The sequence below is a fragment of the Falco biarmicus genome, chromosome Z (genome assembly GCF_023638135.1).
Source record: "Falco biarmicus isolate bFalBia1 chromosome Z, bFalBia1.pri, whole genome shotgun sequence".
Taxonomy (NCBI): domain Eukaryota; kingdom Metazoa; phylum Chordata; class Aves; order Falconiformes; family Falconidae; genus Falco; species Falco biarmicus.
The window spans coordinates 74,289,114-74,306,797 of record NC_079311.1 but is presented as its reverse complement, the minus strand read 5'-3'; the positions used below and the strand labels follow the sequence as shown (position 1 = coordinate 74,306,797).

General features: G+C 56.3%; 1 protein-coding gene across 3 annotated transcripts; it reads right to left on the bottom strand.

The window, feature by feature from the left end:
• Positions 1-535: 535 nt before the first annotated feature.
• LOC130143032 (carbonic anhydrase 9-like) lies at positions 536-17,423 on the bottom strand. 3 transcript variants are annotated; one of them, XM_056325576.1, is made up of 12 exons: positions 17,202-17,423; positions 9,319-9,348; positions 7,900-8,070; positions 5,552-5,694; positions 4,692-4,784; positions 4,343-4,409; positions 3,846-4,003; positions 3,562-3,703; positions 1,374-1,397; positions 1,193-1,222; positions 958-1,051; positions 536-832 (listed from the first exon to the last, which is right to left on the bottom strand). In XM_056325576.1, exons 1-12 carry the CDS (start codon positions 17,320-17,322, stop codon positions 769-771), a joined length of 1,137 nt encoding a protein of 378 aa, XP_056181551.1. In that variant the 5' UTR covers positions 17,323-17,423; the 3' UTR covers positions 536-768. The 3 variants fall into 3 exon arrangements, with proteins under 3 accessions (XP_056181551.1, XP_056181549.1, XP_056181550.1); XM_056325574.1 differs by lacking the exon at positions 17,202-17,423 and adding an exon at positions 12,280-12,443; XM_056325575.1 differs by lacking the exons at positions 1,374-1,397; positions 17,202-17,423 and adding an exon at positions 12,280-12,443.
• Positions 17,424-17,684: the final 261 nt, after the last annotated feature.

Sequence of the window (17,684 nt, the reverse complement as noted above, 5' to 3'; positions counted from 1 at the left end):
TGGGTTTTAGTTTTACTGCTTTGGGACAGAGGCTGCTAAGCGCTGGGTACCTGCAGGTTCCTCCCCTCCCCTGGACCTGGCCTGTTTCTCTTGATTTTGGCATGGCTGTAGAGCTCCCTGAGGCTTGGCTCCAGCTGCACTGGAGCCACCAGGAAAGGTGGGAGACAGCCATGGGTCTGGGATCACTCCAGCTGTGGTAGAGCTGGAGCTGTGCTGGGTGGGGGTTGTCCAGTGAGGAAGTGGTGGTTCTGTCACCTTCAGCTCTGCCTTTCTCCAGCCCTACCAAGCCATGGCTATGTTTTTCCAATACTTTGCACAAATAAGAGGAGGAAGAAGTCCCAGAGCGATGGAGGGCAGGGCCAGGCTGTGCAAGGAGCCCTGTGTTGCTTTCTCTGGAGCTCTGCCCGGGGCACTGAGGCTGATGCTGTCTCTGCTGCTCAGGAAGGGGTCCCTGCACACCCCTCTCTGCTGTGGGTCCAGCTCCACTGGTGTCCTTTTCTGCCCCACAGCTGCGCACAAGGACAGTGGACAGGGCTAGGATCATGGGAGGCTTTTACTTTTTTTTTTTTTGGTATGTTTTTTACCTTTTTTTATAACAAAAATATCTGCTGGGGCAAGGTGCTGCCCCAGCCAGACAGTCCTTGTGGGCAGCCGATGCAGCTGAGGTGATGCTGGAGTGCTGGCCCTCCCTCGACCCAGGCAAGAGTGAGGGGATGTGGGGTGGCAGGCTGAACTGGTGGGGTTGGGACCACCACAGGGGTGCGAGGCTCACGCGGTGTTCTCAGTGGAGGCTGCTGTGTAGATGACCTTGGATTTGGTGGGCGAATCCAGCCTGGTGGGGGAGCAAGGTGGGGAGTGTTAGAGCAGGCACGGGAGACCACCCTTAACCCCTCCTTCTCATGCCCCAGACCCATGCTACCCCCGGGCTCCCACCTCCTGCAGCTCCCTGTCACTCACCGTGTGTTCTGGCTGCGGTGCTTGTAGATGTACAGCAGGAATGCCAGTGCCGTGACAGCAAAGAGCACCCCAAAGAGCACAGCCAGCACATCCCCTGTAATCCGAGCACAGGCACATTACACTGGGGATGGTCCCTGCAGCTAGTGGCCAAGGGAGTTGGGGCAAAACTGGAAAAGGCTGGTAGCCCAAAAGCAGAAGGGGCACAAAGGCAGCAGCCTCAGCTGAACACACTTACCTGCATGAAATGAAGAGCCAGAGTGTCCTTCTGCAAAGACGACAAAGACAAGAGGATGAGAGCTGGCTGCACAGATGCTAGGGCAGCCCTGCAAACCCACCATGGCTGCCGGGACCCCCCTTTCCCAGGTAGGTACACCTCCCAGACACCTTCCCCTCCTTCAGACCAGCCCTTCACCTACCTGCTGCTTCTGAGGCGTCGCTACCTGGAAGAGACAGTTCAGTCAAGAGGCTGCCCGAGGTGTTTGGGGAGGCAAGTGTCAAGGCTGCGGGGCTTCAAGCTGCACTGCCAAAGCAGGGCTGCTTGCAAGACTCCCCATCACCCATGATCAGGCAAGGGAGAGCTGTCTGCTGGATCTCCAGCAGCTCACAGCATCGTGCTGCAGGAAGCCTAGCCCTGACACCCCACCAGAATCATTGATGGAAGGAGGAAAACAGAAGGATCCCTGAACCACAGCCCATGCACAAACCTTGCTGAGCCCAGCCAGAAACTCCATGGCTCCTGCCACCCCCTGAGGAGCAGGCAGGCAGGGTGCTGAGCACTGCAGCACGCCACAACTGCACCAAACCCCGCAGGAGACCCCAGAGAGGGGCATGGGGTGAGCCCAGTGGGCAGTGACCATGGGGACAGTTGCCTGCAGCAAGATGGTGAGCAGCTAGCTCCCTGCGGCGAGGCAGCTGGCTGCTGCTGGCAGGGCACCCCACATGAGATGGCTTGGTGGCCCTACGTGCTGGGTGGGAGCGGTGCCAGGCAAATATTTGCTCAGCATGACAGCATGGCTTTTAAAGAGTTGCATTATCGTCTGTACACAGCTCAGGTATCGCGTGCAGGGTGGCACTATCGCGGGCCATATCCAGCTGCGCGACTGCTGCAGGGAGGCTGCTCCCATCTTCACCCAGCAGCCAGGGGCAGGAGCGGTTCTCCTGAACTAGGGGTGACTGGGGAAAGATCAACAAGTGTGGGCGCAGGAGGTGCGGCTGCAAGCAAAGCGAGGCATGACCCCATGGCACTCCATCTTGGTGCTCAGTGGCCGCAGGGCTAAAGCAGGCAGTTATCAGCACTGAGGTGGGGAGAAAAGCCTGACAACCCTGTGCACGTAAGGCGGGGGACCAGTAACCTCATCCGGGAGTACTGGAACAGTGTCCTGGCACTCCAGGAACAAGGGCTTTGTGGCTTTGTGAAAGTGGGGGTTGTTGGATAGAAACAGCAAATAAGGAAAGGAAAAAAACCCAAGGTGAGCTGGGCAACTCCCCCCCTCACCCCCGCATTGGTGGCTGGAGGCTTTGGAACAGCTTCTGCATGAAAGTAGTAAAAGAAAGGCTTGGAGGTAAATGGAAAATATGATAAAGTACCTAACAGGTTTACCAAAGATAGAGCATGCCAGCCTAACCCGATATCCTTCTTTGATAAGTGATATTCTAGACAAAGAAAATGCGGTAGATTTTATCTCTGCCGACTTCAGTGAAGCATTTGATGCGGTGCCACATGGGAAACAGCTAGCCAGGCTGAAGACCACAGTGATTAAAATCCTGCAGCCGTTAGCAAGCTGGCTGAAGGTGGGATGGTGAAGGGAAGTGCCTTGCACCACGGTGTGTGGTTACTGAGGCGAGGCATTGCCCAAAGGCTTGGGACCAAGCCTGTGTGCTGTTTCTATTAGTCACCTTGACACAAGGTGTAGGAAATGCCATCAAAACAGAAGAGGAACAGGATGTTGGACAGAAAACCCCCAGTGACCTCTGAGAGCAGCAATGGGCAAGAATTCAGTGATGCAGAGCGATAGTCACACCGGAGGATTGACAGGAATTTCTACTTATAGCTGGAAACCACCAATCCAAGAAAGGTCCTCAAGGATGTGTTGAGGATGGGCAGACAGCAGTGCCTCAGGCAGGCAGGGGTCCATGTGCCCAGCCAGGATGGCTGCCTGGCCCTGCTGGCACACAGCAGTCAGGAGGGGTCTCCTGCCCTGCCCGTAGGTGGGGTTTGGTGGTGGGGTGCTTGCTGCAAGCCCGTATCTCTGCACCTCCTACTGAATTCAGCTATTACGTTTGGGGATGAAGAGGCTAGCTAGGATGTTAGGACCTGGCTGTTTGCCCTTGACCATGCATCCCCTCGTCCCACTACTGTTATTTCCACAAGACCAAGGATAAAATAGTTCCTAAAAAGTCTTCCCCAGGCAGGGTGACAAGCACAAAAATGGGGGACAGCAGGGCCCCAAGACCAGTGCTGGCGTAAGTCCCCTGCCAGGTCAGGCTAACCCATGCAAATGCTGCATTTTTGTAAGAGACACAAAGCCCTGACTCCTGCCCCTCATCCCGTCTCTGCATCCCTGTGGCTGGGTGCAGCCTGAGCATGCTCACATGGCTCCTTACCAGAAGGCGTCTGCTTTGGTGAAAGGAGGGTGGTCTGGAAACTCGCCAGCACCTGTCGCCTGTGCAGGTCCTGCACCAGCCGGTAATTGTTCTGCAGAGGTTTGCCATCATCATTTCTCAGGTTCATCAGCAGCGTTGACATCTGGAAGGAGAACAGTGTAAGCGGAGCAGGGTGCATCCCACCTTCAGGAGGCAGGCAAGCCCCAGGGGACTGGCATGGACAGTGCGTGTTTGCAGGGAGAGGCTGGGCAAGACCCAGCATGGAGCTCATCGCACTGACAGACCTGGCTATGAGAGAGCTGCATGGTCTGGTTGAAGACTGTCCACTTCACTGTCTGGTAGCAGGGAGGGGTGGTCAGGGAGCCATTGTAGTGGAAGTAGAATTTCATGTTGGCAGGCAGCAGACCTGCAATATTGAATCCGGGCACCAAGACTTCCTTGCCTGGGAGAAGAAACCATTGGAGCGAGACCAGGGCAACCCCTTGGAGAACAACAGGCAGGACCAACATAGAAATCATGGCCAACCTAGCACTACATGTGCCAGGGTCCACACTGTTGCCACCAGGCCACTGGAGAAAGAGTGGTGGGTTTGCCCTGGAGGCAGGGGAAAGCACATGCAAGCAGACGACACCTTGGAGAGGTGCTTCTGTACAAGCTGCGCAGTGCTCCCCTTCTCACAGACATACAGCAAACGCCTGCTGCAGCCTCTCTCTGCTGCGCGGCGGGTTTCTCTGCTGGGCTGCAGCCCCCAAGACAAGTACTAGGTGGGACAGGGCCTTACCTTCTGTTTGGATTTTGTGCAGATGCTGAAGTATTTCCTGATAGTATGGGTTCTCCCTTGGCCCAACCTGCAACACAGAGACACCAGAGTAATGACAAGGGCAGGGGCCGAACGGAGACCAGCCAGTGATGGCAGTGCCAGCAAGGAGGTATTGCTCCCTGCGACAAGCACCGTATCCAGGTGACCCCTTCCTCCCCTCAGAGCTGCTCTGCCCTCTGGACTGCCCTCTCCCTCCCCAGGAGCATTTGCACCTTTGCTAGTCCCCACAGCTGTGCCTGACTGCCCACACCAGTCCCACTCTCCCCCTGCTCCCACCCCTTCTTGCCCAGGCCTCATCTATGTGACTCGCCTCCAGGAAGGCTCCCAGTACGGCCAGGCCATCTGGGTAGACCATTGCCTCCGTAACGCTGTCATACTTGGTGTTGTAGTGGACCACATGGATCTGGAAGGGAAACATGCAATCTTGATGCAGGATGGGCACCACCGAGAGGTGCTCACCCCCACAGGGCTCCAGCCTGCCAGAGCAAGGGCCAGGAGAGACGCGCACCCATAATGACCACCCCTCTGAGGAGGGGAATGTGCTGGTGGGACTGAGAAAATGTGCTGCTGCTAAGCAGCAAGTGTGAAGGTCTGCCCACAGCAACTTCCCTGGTCAGGGACAGCAAACCAGCACCCTGCCCCAGATACCAGGGGGTCATACTGCAGAGCCAGGCTCAGCTGGAGGACTGCAGCTAGAGAAGGAGGGGTAAAACCAGATGGGAGCTGGCAGAGCAAGAGGACAGTGTGTACAGGGTAAACAGTCCCTGCAGCTCCTGAAGCAGGCTGCTCACTGCCTCCTGGGGAGCTGGCTGCCCCAGCCCAGGGTCTGCCACAGCTCCTGCTCCATCAGCCCAGGATCGGGCTGCAGCACGGGCACAGGTTGCGCCACCTGCACGCAGCCAGCCCAAGCCCCACGCAGCCAGCCTGAGCCCACCTGCAGGCACAGTGTCATGGGGGGTTGTCGTCCCCCTTGCCTCTGCACCACAGGCTGCAGTGTGTCTGCCTCAGCACCAAAGCTGCAAAGCTGCCCGGAGAGCAGGGAGCTGGGCCAGGGGTTACAGCATTCATCCAGTGGCAACAGGGCCATGGGCTATGAGCAAGACAGCACTCCAACACCTTCCCTGCACAGTACCAGGAGAAGATGCATCCACTGCCATGAGGACTCCTTACCTCCGCAGCAAAGCGGTGCCCGTTGACGGTGTGCTCTGAGCCAGGTCCTGATGGGGAGCCCCAGTGCAGGTGCAGTTGCACGGCTCGGTACTGCTGGGCATAGCCACCAGTGATGGCCAGTGTCTCAGGCAGCTCAAGGAGAACTGCAGTGGCAGAAGGAAAAGGTCACCCGGTAAAACATAAAGCTCAGTCCATCCCACAGGTATGCAGAGGAGACATCTCAAGGGAAAGAGTCACCCTGGGCTTCTGGACATTGGTCAAAATGAACAAACTTGCTTTCCGTCTTTCAAGAGGCTAGGGACAAGTCAATACTCAGAGCTGTGCCAATGCAGCATGGTACAACTTTCGACTTCAGGTTGTAGGACACTCCAGTAACTACATCAACTTCAGAAATAGCTACTAAGAAAATGCCGGAAAGTGAAGAGCTCCTCTGCAGAGACTTCTGGGGGCCAGCTCCAAGCCAAATGTTATCCAACAATTTATTCAGTGACAATAATATAAAGTGATCATAGATAAAATTCATGGAGAAAGATACTGGCAGAGTGGAGGACACCTACAAGAGCCAGGCAGTTGGACAGAGAGAGCTACAGCGCTTGGTGAGCTGGGACCCTTCAAATAAAGCAGCCTGTGAGTGTCTGAGAGCACTGGAGCTGGTGGCACAGAAGCGTTAAATCTTTTGATAGCATTTACAGCTAAAATTTTGCCTCTTTGGGTATGGTAAATACGTACTTGTTTAACATGGTTTAGCCAGTTAGCTTGGACTCATGCAGCAGTATGACAAATCTAAAAGCTGAGTTACCTGGACATGTGGCAAAAATATCATGAGCATCCCTGGACCCTGAGAAAGGTTGTCCTATCTTTCTGAGCACCTTTTCCTCATTTTTCATATTGACTCTTTTTCTTCCTCCTTCTTTATAGGTGAAGTGTCCCATAGTCACATCACCAAGCTAGGGCACAGATTCAGGATTAACCACATAACAGGGCTGTGATGAGTCATTTGTCCTCTCCTGTGTTCCCTGCCACTGGGTTCAGAGATACAAAACTCAAACAAGGGAAGTGGGAGACTGCTCCCTGGGAATTTATCTGCTTTTACACTTCTTTTGTATATCTAAATCACTGCATTCCTTCTGTCAGCTACCTGAGTCACTTTCAGGCTCCTGAAAAAGCTTACACAGCATACACTTCATATTACAAAAAGGAGTACCTGTACAAATATCTTACTGGACTTGCAACTTTTTATTTATTTATGGCTTTTCATCAAGCAGACCAGTAGTTGGCAGAATAAAAAAAAGGCATCTAACAAGCATGTGAGAAACTGCTTCCCCCCTCCTACCCAAATGAAAAAGCACTGACTGCTTTTCTAAACACCAAGCAACACCAGATGCCAGGGTGTCTAAAATAGCAGCTACTGAGCTCAACTAGTTTAACTCTGCAGGCATGCTAGGGCAAGAGGCCATAATATAAAGCTCTGTGCATGCACTGTGCGGCTGATCTGACCATGCACAGCGAGTCTGACCTGTTGAGTTTGCTGTATACACAGGTCAGCTCCATCTTGCTAGCTACCAGGGCAAGGAGGTGCCTTATCACACCATCAGTGGGTTTTTAAGTCCCTTTCTCTGCCTCTTTTTCTTAGGTTGGGTACTGGCAGACACCAGCATGCACTAAAAACTCAGCCTGCTGCCAGAAAAAGCTGGTAGCAGCCAGGACCCACCATCCCCAGCTGTGGGGTGATGAGCAGGAAGGAGTTGTGTTTTTCCTCCATAGCTGGCATGGTGAGACCGAAACTAAAATAACATGAATATGTTGCGTCCAGACTTTCCAAAATACGTTCTAAAATTGGAGAAGAGAAACAAAAGACCTCTAAAAATTTCTTAAGATCTTGAGATAGCATCCTAAAGCACAGACTTAAAGAAGCTGGCCAAAATTGTGTCCTAAAAGACTGAGAGGTAGGTACCTTAAAGGTTAAGTCACACCAGAGACTGACTAGTCCTTTGAAAGTGAAATGCAGAGGAGGAACCAGTGGCTGCAAACCCACATCAGAAATATCAGAGACACATTTTCAAAGGAAACACGGGTTTTAACAAATTACTGGAGCCAGCCCCAAAGGCAGTGAGTGGTGAATTCTCCATCTCCTTGTTTCTGCCCTCCAGCCAGGAAAGTGCATGGACCTGTAAAGACTCAGCAGCCTGATGCTTCCATTTTGGCATTGAAGGCAACGTGGTGGCAGCCTGCAAGAGAATCCCCTTCCCAGAGCCCAGGGAAAAGCTGTCAGAGAAGCTTGGTCCTGCCAGGAGAAGCTGGGCAGGCTCTGCTTGTGCTCCAGCCACCACCTCTGCCTTTGCACTCACCTGTGTGCCCGTTGTTCCTCAGCTTGAGCTTCTCGCTGGCGGGCAGGCTGTAGCCAGAGAGCTGGATTGGCCGCAGCTGAGGGCTGAAGATGGTCTTGGCCGTGTCAATGTTGATGGGTGACTGCATGGTGCCTGCACAGTCTGGGTAGCCCACACCCCAGTGCTCCGGGTCTGGTATGAGGAGGAAGGGAGGGAGTGCCAGTGAGGCCTCCTGGGTAAGTAGCCCACCAGAAGGGAGTCTGGTAGGTGGTAGGGAAAGGGACATGCACTGGACAGGCAATAAGCCACACATGTAAGTTTAGTTTCCATCAAGTTAGCTTGGGAGCAGCTCTGTGTCACCATGTGACTGCATGCAGCTGTATCAGGAAAGGTCTTAGAGTGTGGTGAGCTGCCAGGGAGGTCTATTTTTGGGGTGTTTGGGAAGAGTGCAAGAAGATCATTTACAAGTGGAGTTGGCAAGCTGAGGAGCTGCTGCTCTGCAGCTCTTCATAAACTTGCACAGCCTGGCCTCTGGCAGGTATTGACCTACCACTCTGCCTGCCTTGGTACTTGGGTGAGGGACCACGGTGCTGCTGGGATCATGAGCCCACAGCCACAGGTCTGGAGGGTTCCTGGCTGCCAATTGCATCAGTACAGCCCTGCAAAGGGACAGCTCACATGGCTGGGGTGGCTGCTTAAACCGCCACCTTTCCCCAGATCCATAGCTGAGATAACACCCTAGAAACCTCCCCTTCTACTGCTGTGGGCTGCTTCTAGTACATCTTGGGTCAGTGCAAACCCATGCTCATCCCCAGCCCAGCCCCTTGCAGGACCCCCATAAAGATGGAACTGGGAATTAGCAGGTCCAAGGCAGCCCCTGGTCCTGAGCAGTGATGGTGCTGGGGCCAGGCCCAGCACCACAGCAGGAAGGGCTGCGTTTGTGCTAGCACTGCAGTGATGCCTATCACAGGTGCTGTGGAGAAGCCCCCCAAACCATGATGGGAGGGCAGGGCCAGGCAGGATGGGGAGGGAGGGTGACAGAGGACAGAGGTGAGGACATAAGGTAATCCCTGGGCAGGTCGAAGTCCCAGCACGGGCTGCAAGTCCAGCCTGGAAAGCCCAGCCTGCTTCTCTGCTTGGCACAGGTTCAGGGGACTCCTGCTCAGGGAGGAGCCCTGCCCCAGGGGGCAATCCCCCACACCCAGGGGGCTGGGGACACCCTCAGCAGGGCACTGCTTTCTACTCAAATCAGAGCAACCCCTGGCTCTTCAGGCCATCCGTGCCCAGGTTTGGGCACTGCTGAAGCATTAGGGTCAGGCAGGAGGGAAGTGTGAGCTGTGGAGTGCGCACAGGAGCCCTGTAATCATTAACCGCAGCTGGCTCAGGCCCAGGCTCTGCTGGGTGGTAGGAAAAAAGCAGGAGTAACTGCAGGGTATTTACCTTCATAGCTCCAGTGACTGTGGCCAGGACCTTGAGAAGGAGCAGGGGGAAGAGAGAGAGAGAAAAAAACACATGAATGGAAGGGAAAGGTTGGCAGCAAACACACCTCTGCAAGGCAGCGCTCCCAGTCTTGGCAGCAGGTCTCTGGGCTCCCACTGCCTTCAATCCTCCTCCCTGCCTTTGTGCTTCCACAAAGTGAGGGGGATGCTCCCAGAGGGCACCACCTCCTCTGAGCAAAACCAGGTCTCCTGCAGTTGCTAGCCAAAGCAAAAACCCCAGGGCTTGACACTTTATCATCCTTATAATGGAAAAATCGGAGATACTGGCTTCTGTCACTGAGCAGTGTACCAGTGGTCTTGCAGCTACTCTGGAGCCTCCAAGACTTCCCACTGTCCCAAGACAAACCACATAACGAGGAAGGCCTGCAGCTTACCTGTTCAGGCTCTGTAAGCAAGAGCAGCCAGAGAAGCACCTGTCCTGGTGGCCCTCCTACCATCCTGAAGTGCTGGAGGGGATGTGGGGAAGAGCAGCTCCCACACCAGGAGCAGTTTGGGCAGCAAGCTGCATTGCACTGTGCATGCACCCTCCTCCCATTGGGGAAAGCAGTCCTGGGACTCACAGCAGAGGAGGCAAACGAGCACCAAAAATCTTGTCTTCCCCATTAGCAAGTGCCGCTACCATGGTGGCAGACTGCCACAGGAAAGTATGACAGCCCAAACACCCAGCTCCCGTCCTGGCAGACCCCTGCCCCAGCTCACCCGACCACCCATGCAGGGCTGTGTAAGGGTGCTGCCCTGTGCAAAGCCTTTCCTTAGGAAAAGCAGGAGGGAGAATGGAGAAGCCTGTGCCAGGACCCCTGCACGTCCTGTGTCACCCATGGGGCACACAGTGGCCATGGCAGGGTAGGATGTGCCCTGGTGTGTCCTGAGCCTCTCACAGCTAGGGGTATCCCCAGTGTGCAGAGGCAGAAGGAGCAAAGCCCTCCTGGGGCAGGTCCTGAAGGTATGAGCATCCTGCATACTGGCCCTTGCACCATCACTGTCCTCTAGAGCTGCCAGCAAAGCCTGGGCTCCTGGCATGTCACTGGAGCTGGCCTTAGAGGTGTCCCAGAGCCTCTCTTCAGATGCCTCCGACCAAACACCTTGGCTGCCACCAGCCCTTCTGCATGCAACCAGCTCCAGGCAAAGGGATGTGGGGCTTGGATTTGCCCCAAGCAGAGGGACATGGCCCATAAGGATATGACCTTGCCAGGACTGGCACAATGGCAATTCATGGACTCTTCCTCTAGCTTGCCCTTACCCACATGCTCGTCATTACAGACAAGCTGTTGGCACATCTAACCCCACAGAGCAGAGGATGCCAACTTGGAACAGGTGTGGGGTGATGGGGTGCATGCACCCACCAGCAAGGGGCAGCATCTACAGCTGCTTCCATTACCTCCCCAAGGTGCAAGGACATGGAATAGCATTTAGCATGTGCAGTCCACCCCAATACCACCTCTGTCCCTTGGCAGAGCCAAACAACTGCCAGCCAGCCTGCCCAGGACGCAGGAGGGGCTCAGCAGGCGCTGCTCCAGTCCCCATCCCTGCCGCTGACAACAGCTATTGACAGCCATTTGCTATTAATAGGAGCAGATTCCAGCTCAGGGGTGAGAAAGGAAAAGGCACACTTTCCCAGGCCCAGATGTCCTGTTCAAGGCCCCAAGCCCAGCGGGATCCTGCCCTCCACTCAGTGAGGATCCAGGCATGAGCGCTGCTGGGGGCCTTTGGTGCAGCTGCTGTCCTGGAGAGCAGACTGCCATGGCAAAACAGGGCTGGCAAGGGCTGGAATATGCTTAGGGGCTCTGGGAGCTGAAGAGATGGCGACAACCCTTGGGGCTCCCTTCAGTATTGCCAGTGATTCATCTCTGCAACACTGCTGATGCTCTGAAGCGATGCTCTGAAGTTACTTGCCCAGGCATGGGGTACTCCCAAAGGCACATGAAGAAGGGGCAGCAAGCAGAGGCCTGGGCAAGCTATGGCTGCCTGCATCAGGCAGAAACACATGTGCCCTGAGACAGGCTGTAGTGCCCTCTCCATGCCTGCTTGCATGGCACTGCCCTGGGATGCAACCAGCTGTGCTGCAGAAAGCTGAGATTCATCCTGCCCACACAAAGGTTACCTGCTCTCCCGACACTGATTATGCACCAAAATCCAGAGCACACTAACCCTCTTCTGGAAATATCCCGTATCTTCCCCCTACCCTCTCCCCCTTCTCCTGCCCCGCCTGGCACTATCTGCATAAGGCGGTCAAGGCTTGCACACAGAAGCCACATTTGCTGCCTCCTGGGTGGGATTCCCCTCCTGCAGCAGGGGGGAGCTTATCAACATGGGGAGCATCCCCCAAGGGGCACTTGCACTGGGACGGTCCTGGCACAGGTAAAGCACAGCAGCCCGGGGTTGGCAGGCAGTGCCTTGGCTTGCTGCGCATGCCTCAACTGGCATGCCCCCACCCCACCCCAGCACCCTGCTTTCTGCTCACCTCCAGGGACTCTGCCTCGACAGAGAGCAACTCAAACATCATGTTGTAGATTGAGCAACAGCACTGTGCTGGCACCTGCCCTGCTTTGTCAGCGCTGTGCCACCCACCCCAGGCTCCCACGTCCCCCCACGCCCATCCGTTCCCACAGCCAAGGGGGCTCCGGACCCTCCTCAGAGCCTCCCGGACAGCTCAGCTCAGCGCCTCTGAACACCCCGAGGGCTGCAGCTGCACCCAGCAATCAGTCCTATCCATCCCAACAGAACAGGCTTCCCCGGGGTCTCTTGGCAGCAAAGCCATGAGGACCCCCGAGCACTGAACCCACCCGAGTGTGTTTCCCCATCCCGTGGATCTGGGTGCAGCTACGGCACAGCCGGGCCACCCACTCGGGCAAGGCACCTCACGAGCCCAGCTGTCCAGGGTTGGTCGCCCTTGTCAACGCACCAGGCTCAGTAAGGGAGCATCGCGACGAGCCCAGCCCCGGCACTGGGTCTGGCTCCCGGCACCGGCCCCGTCTCGGCGTGCCTCGCAGGAGCTCTGCGATACTCCGCTCCCTTCCACAGGGGGGCATTCGCAATCCCGCAGCCCTCTGCCACGACCATTAACCCGCTGCCTTGCCCAAATGTTGATTTGCATAATTTCAGGCTGCCACCCACACTCCCCGCCGGAGCACGTCTTCTCCTTCGGAAAGCAGCGCGGTGCCAGGTCTCCCCTCTGCTGAACTCCTGCCGCTCCCCACAACAGAGGTGGCCGCACCTCGGCAGTGGGTGCCACAGCTCTTTGCACGCCCTGACCTATATCTCTGAGCACCCACGGCCTCATCAAAGACTGCAAAGCGCTTCCAAAAATGGGGAGAAAACAGCCTTGCTGCTGCGATAAGCCCACTGGGAGAAAACGTGCAAGAAGAGGACTCGTTTCAGGGGTCCCAGCAGGAAAATGTTGCAGGGAACCAACAGGAGCTGCCTGCCCTTGCAGGCAAGAAAGTCTCTGTGCTCAAGCCACCAGAGCCCCCCGGGTCCAGCCGAGCGCTGGCCGCCGCCCCCCTTCCCCCAGCAGCCTGCGATCCAGCCGAGTTTCCCTCTTTGACTCACTCCCCCCTTCGTGCCTTCTTCCCCTGTTGCTCCCTCCTCGGCCCTCCCATTTTGGGATTCTGGCGCTGCCGCAAGCGCCAGCTCCCTTCCCTCCTTGACATACAACACCATCCAACAACACTTTCCTGCCGAGTTCAGGCAGATGCTGCCATTACCAGCGTGCTCCTCGGCATGTCCTGCAGCCTGGGAGGAAGGGTAGGGGCAGCTCTTGGCAGGGTGAGGAGCCAGCACAACCGTGGGCTGCTGCTAATCCCTCATAGGAAAGATACCGATACAGCAAGCTGCTCCCAGGAGACCTCACCACAGGGACACAGGGATGGACCACGGATCTGAGGGACTCAGGATCATTTGCACAGAGCAAGAGGCACCCCTCAGCAGAACCAGGCAATGAGGGAGACCAAAGCATCTGCCCTGTGTGTCTGCCCCCTCCATCCTCAGCTTTTCACATTTTAGGGAGTACACAGCCTGAAGCTGCTGCAGGGCACCTGACAACACTGAAACACATGTGCTGTTTACAGCGTGGATGTGGATGCTGCCTGGCAGCAATGTGGCCATCGGTGCTGCCTGCTTGCCTTGAAATCTTTACAAAAAATGTTTCAGAATATCTAGCACTGTTGCAATATATTGTAGGTTCCAAAGGGCAATCAGGAGGTACAGGTGAATATAAACTTAGTGCATTTAACTGAAATGATGGGTATTTTACTGGAGAATTTTAGGGTAGAATAGGGCCAAACAGCAGAATACAATGTATTGCTGATCTACTAGGAAGTAATGTGATTCTGTGAACTCCAGCAGAAATTGGATGGCTAGTATGTGGTGGGCAGGGCTCGGACATGCTGGTCACTCATCGGTTGGGCACACGATGCCCTGGGCTCAGCCACAGGGAGCACTGGGATCCTGCCAGAGCCTCCTGTCTCTGCTGGGACCTAGCCCTGGGCCAGACCCAGCTCAGAGCTCTGTGGGATGAGGCCAGTTCACAAGCCTGGAAGCCAGGGCAAGACCATCTTGCTGTGCCCCTAAGGGAGAAGCCCCTGTCTGCTCCAGTCCCAGGCTGTGGGGACCAGTGGAGCTCATAGCCCAGATGAGAGGGAAATCAGGATGCTCAGTAAGCCAGGAGTTACCGGCACAGGCAGAAATGCACAGAGCACAGGTCCCAAAGCAGGGACCAGGCACAGCAGCCACGTCCCAGCCCACAAAACACATCCAAGCACCACATTGCTTGAAAGCAATAACTTCATCACAGTATCCAGGCTGTGCCACTGTGCTCACACTGCCCACAGCCTGCTCCCCAGGCCAGTCTGTGCCAAGCACAGCACAGGCGTGGAGTCTGGGCGGCAGGGTGCACAACCCAAGCATCTTTCTACCAAGTCTCATGACGGGCCTCTCTGTGGGAAGACTGTGCCATCCCAGCCATACCTCTTCCAGCACAGCCCTGGTTTCTCGATCCATCCAGACACCTTCTGCAGCACCCATGTCCTTTCAGCCCAGGACAACCACCTCATGCTTTGCTCACAGGGGCACTGATCCCTCCCAAGCCCAGCTGCATTAAAACCCCTTTGTGTTTGTAAACTATGACCCATTGCAAGCCTTTGGGATCAGCCTTTAATCTGCCACTGGTGACACAAGTCGCCACAGGAATTGTTCTTTGTGCTCCTGGGTGAGGACTGCTCTGGCTGTGGGGCCCAAGACTGGGCCAGCTCCCCCCAAGAGGGGCAAGGGTTTGGGTAGAGGAAGGCATAAGGCAGGCTTTATCGAGGGCACATTCCTGCTCTCTGTGAACTGAACTGCCCAAGCAAGTGCTAAGGGAAAGAGGAAACAGTTGCAGAGTGCTGTAGAGAAAGTGCCATCCCAGCAGAAGGGATAAAAATGGGGAAATCCCAGAGGACAGATCAGTGCTTGGAGCTGGTGGTTGTGGATAACTGGCTAGCTGAAAAAGTTCACATAGACATAGTCCAGCTGGCTGGACAAAAATGCACATCGCTCTCAGCTTATCTGAAGTAAAGCAAAATACACTGTCCTTGGCTGTTCTTGTTAGACAATAACAGGAAGATTTTGGTGGGAAAATAATGTTGCAGGTGGGAACCGATAACTACAGAAGAGAAACTAGGGGTGGGCTTGGTATTTAGGCAACTAACCAATAATGAGCTTAACTTTTGTAATATCTATGAGCTAATTATAAGAAGGCATAAAAGGTGACTGTAAGAGACAATAAAGGAAGTCTGCTGATCACTCATATTGAGTGACTGCGTCTTCCCTCCGTCGCAACAGGTGGTATCAAGCAAGAGAAATGGGCTCAGCTGGAGGAAAAGGGCATTGGGAAATGAACAAGAAGAGGACATGGGGAGCAGGACAGGTTTGAATAGGAGGGAGAGAAGAAACAAGCTGTTGTGGGAACGTTGTGGCTGTCCTTGGAAAAAAGTAACACAGGAATTGGGTCTCTGGGCAAGCCAGAGGGTCCTCAGAGAGCAACCCCATGCAAAGCCTCAGTGACAATGCCCCAGCTTGTGCTGAGTGCCCAGGGCTGGAGGGCCACCAGCCCTACCTCATGCGCAAGCCTTGAGGAAAAGGTAACCAGCACATCAGCCGGCAGCGGTGCTGAGACACGCAGCTTCAAGTGCCTGGCAGAAGCCTTGGTGCATGCCAGCCAAGACATGCTCCCTCATGGGACTCCAGCCAGATCTTCAGCCTCTAACACCAGTACAGCATGGGCCAGACTGCCCGTTCCCTACCTACCTCCTTGCCACCTCCCACCCCTCACCTCCTTTTCCCATCTTCATCCCAGTCTCCTCACCCACTCACACCAAACCCCTCGCAGTGCCCAAATGCTTGCTGCCAGCACACCACACTGGTATGCTGTATGCCTGACACCCTCCCACCGTGTGGCCTGGGTTACTTCATCTCTGTGGCAAGGACCATCTACATCCCCATCTCTGTCCAGTGCTCAGCCCAGCAAGAGCAGCTCTGGTAAGAAATGTGATTCATTGCAATAACAAAAGCGGCTCCTGGCACCAAACAATTGCTGGTCTGTACCACAGGGCAGCTGTTCTAGCACAGGTCAGGGCAGATCCTACCAGACGCAAAACCAAGGACATGCTATGATGCGGAGCCCGAGAAACAAACCTGTGGGCAAAGCTGGGATGAACAGCATTGCCAGGGACAGGGACAACCCAGCGCAGTGCTCAGCCCCACACGAGCAAATGCATGGCACTGCCCCAACACCCCTGCTAGGCACTGGCAGTGCCACAGCCTCCAGTCAGAAAACGGACCAACACCAAAGACCCAGAACTTTTACCCCAAAATAGTGACCCTGAAATCTCAAAGCCCCCACAGCTCTTGGGGGGGGGGGGAGCGGGGGAGGTGCGGCACACACCACCACACAGCCCTGAGTTCAGGCACTTCCCCCATTCCCCGTCATCAGCCATGGGCCTGACAACCCCCACCCCTCCCCAACTCTGAAGCAGGACCAGACCCCATCCTCATTGGGCTGCGGGGGGGGGGGGGTGTGTGTGTCAATGTGGATGCAGGGCCAGGCACAGTGGGCCCTGCTGGGGAGAAGCCATGCTGCAGGACAAAGGGGACCGGCCACCATCCCACCACGCCAGGGTCTGGGACTGGACACTCCGTGCAGTCCCAGCAAGGCACTAATTGCTGCACAGCCCCGGCTGCCTTCATACTAGCTGCCGTGAGCCCCCTAATCTGATGGAAAAAGGACTTAGTGGGAGGAAAAGACTGCACACAAGGTGGGAGCCCCCAGCCCCTGGGCAGGGGTCGGGCTGCACTAGAGTTGGCGGGAGCAGGGACAAAGGCAGTGACGTGTTGGAGGGGGGGGCAGCTCCTGCAGCTGGGCAATGCTGGCGGGGCACAGCCCCACAGGGGTACCCCACGCTGAGGTATACCTGCGCCCCTAACAGGGGCGCAGCAGGAGGTACAGCAGCCCCCCCAAAGCAAGGCAGGGGCGAGTTCCCCAGCATTGGGACCCCCCCAAAGCATTAGGCATCCCAAATCCAGCACCCCATACACTGGGGTGCCTTACACATCAAGGATCACAAACTCAGCGAGGGGGAACCCCACGCATCAGGGCACCGTACGCATCAGGCACCCCAAACTCAGTATTGGGGTGCTCCATGCATCAGGGTGCCCAGGCGCCAGGGACCCCAAGCCCAGCACCGGGGTGCACCGTGCATCAGGGCGCTCCGTGCTCAGGGGACCCCAAACCCAGCAGCGGAGTGCCCCATGCATCGGGGCGCCGCGCGCACGGGGGGACCCCCTGCTCACCTTTCTCCGAGGAGTGCGGAACGTCCTCGTCGCCGTGCTCCTGGTCCTGGTCGTGCTCGCTGCCGGCGCGGCCCAGGGCGGCCAGGAGCAGGAGGCAGACCCGCAGCGCGGTGCGGCTCATCTCCAGCAAGTGCGCGGGTGCGGGACGGCCGGCGGCGGCTCCGTGCCTGCCCGCCCGGCCCCGCGTACGTGAGAGCGGGCGGGGAGGAGGCGGCGGCTCTGACTCACGCACGCCGCCGTTACCTTTTATAGAGGCTGGAGGCAAAGTCTGCCGCCGAGCTGCCCGGCCCGGCCAGGTGATCCACCGGAGCCGGGACTCGAACCGGTGACATCCCGGGGGCTCCCCCTACCCCACCCCCCGCCGGCACAAGCCTGGGGCCCCTGCACGGCGGGCGGGGGAGCCCTGTCGGTTCCTCGGACACCTCAGTGGGTGTCCCCTCTCCGCAGCAGTGGGTGAGGGACCCCCTCAGTGGTGGGTTTCCC

Bases quoted from the DNA above. Each gene is read 5' to 3' on its own strand.
- LOC130143032 (XM_056325574.1), bottom strand. From the start codon at position 12,406: ATGCCCCCCTGTGGAAGGGAGCGGAGTATCGCAGAGCTCCTGCGAGGC. The intron at 5,695-7,899 runs GTGAGTGCAAAG...CTGCCACTGCAG, and splicing joins GAGGAACAACGGGCACACAG to TTCTCCTTGAGCTGCCTGAG. The intron at 4,410-4,691 runs GCGAGTCACATA...TCTGTGTTGCAG, and splicing joins TACTGGGAGCCTTCCTGGAG to GTTGGGCCAAGGGAGAACCC.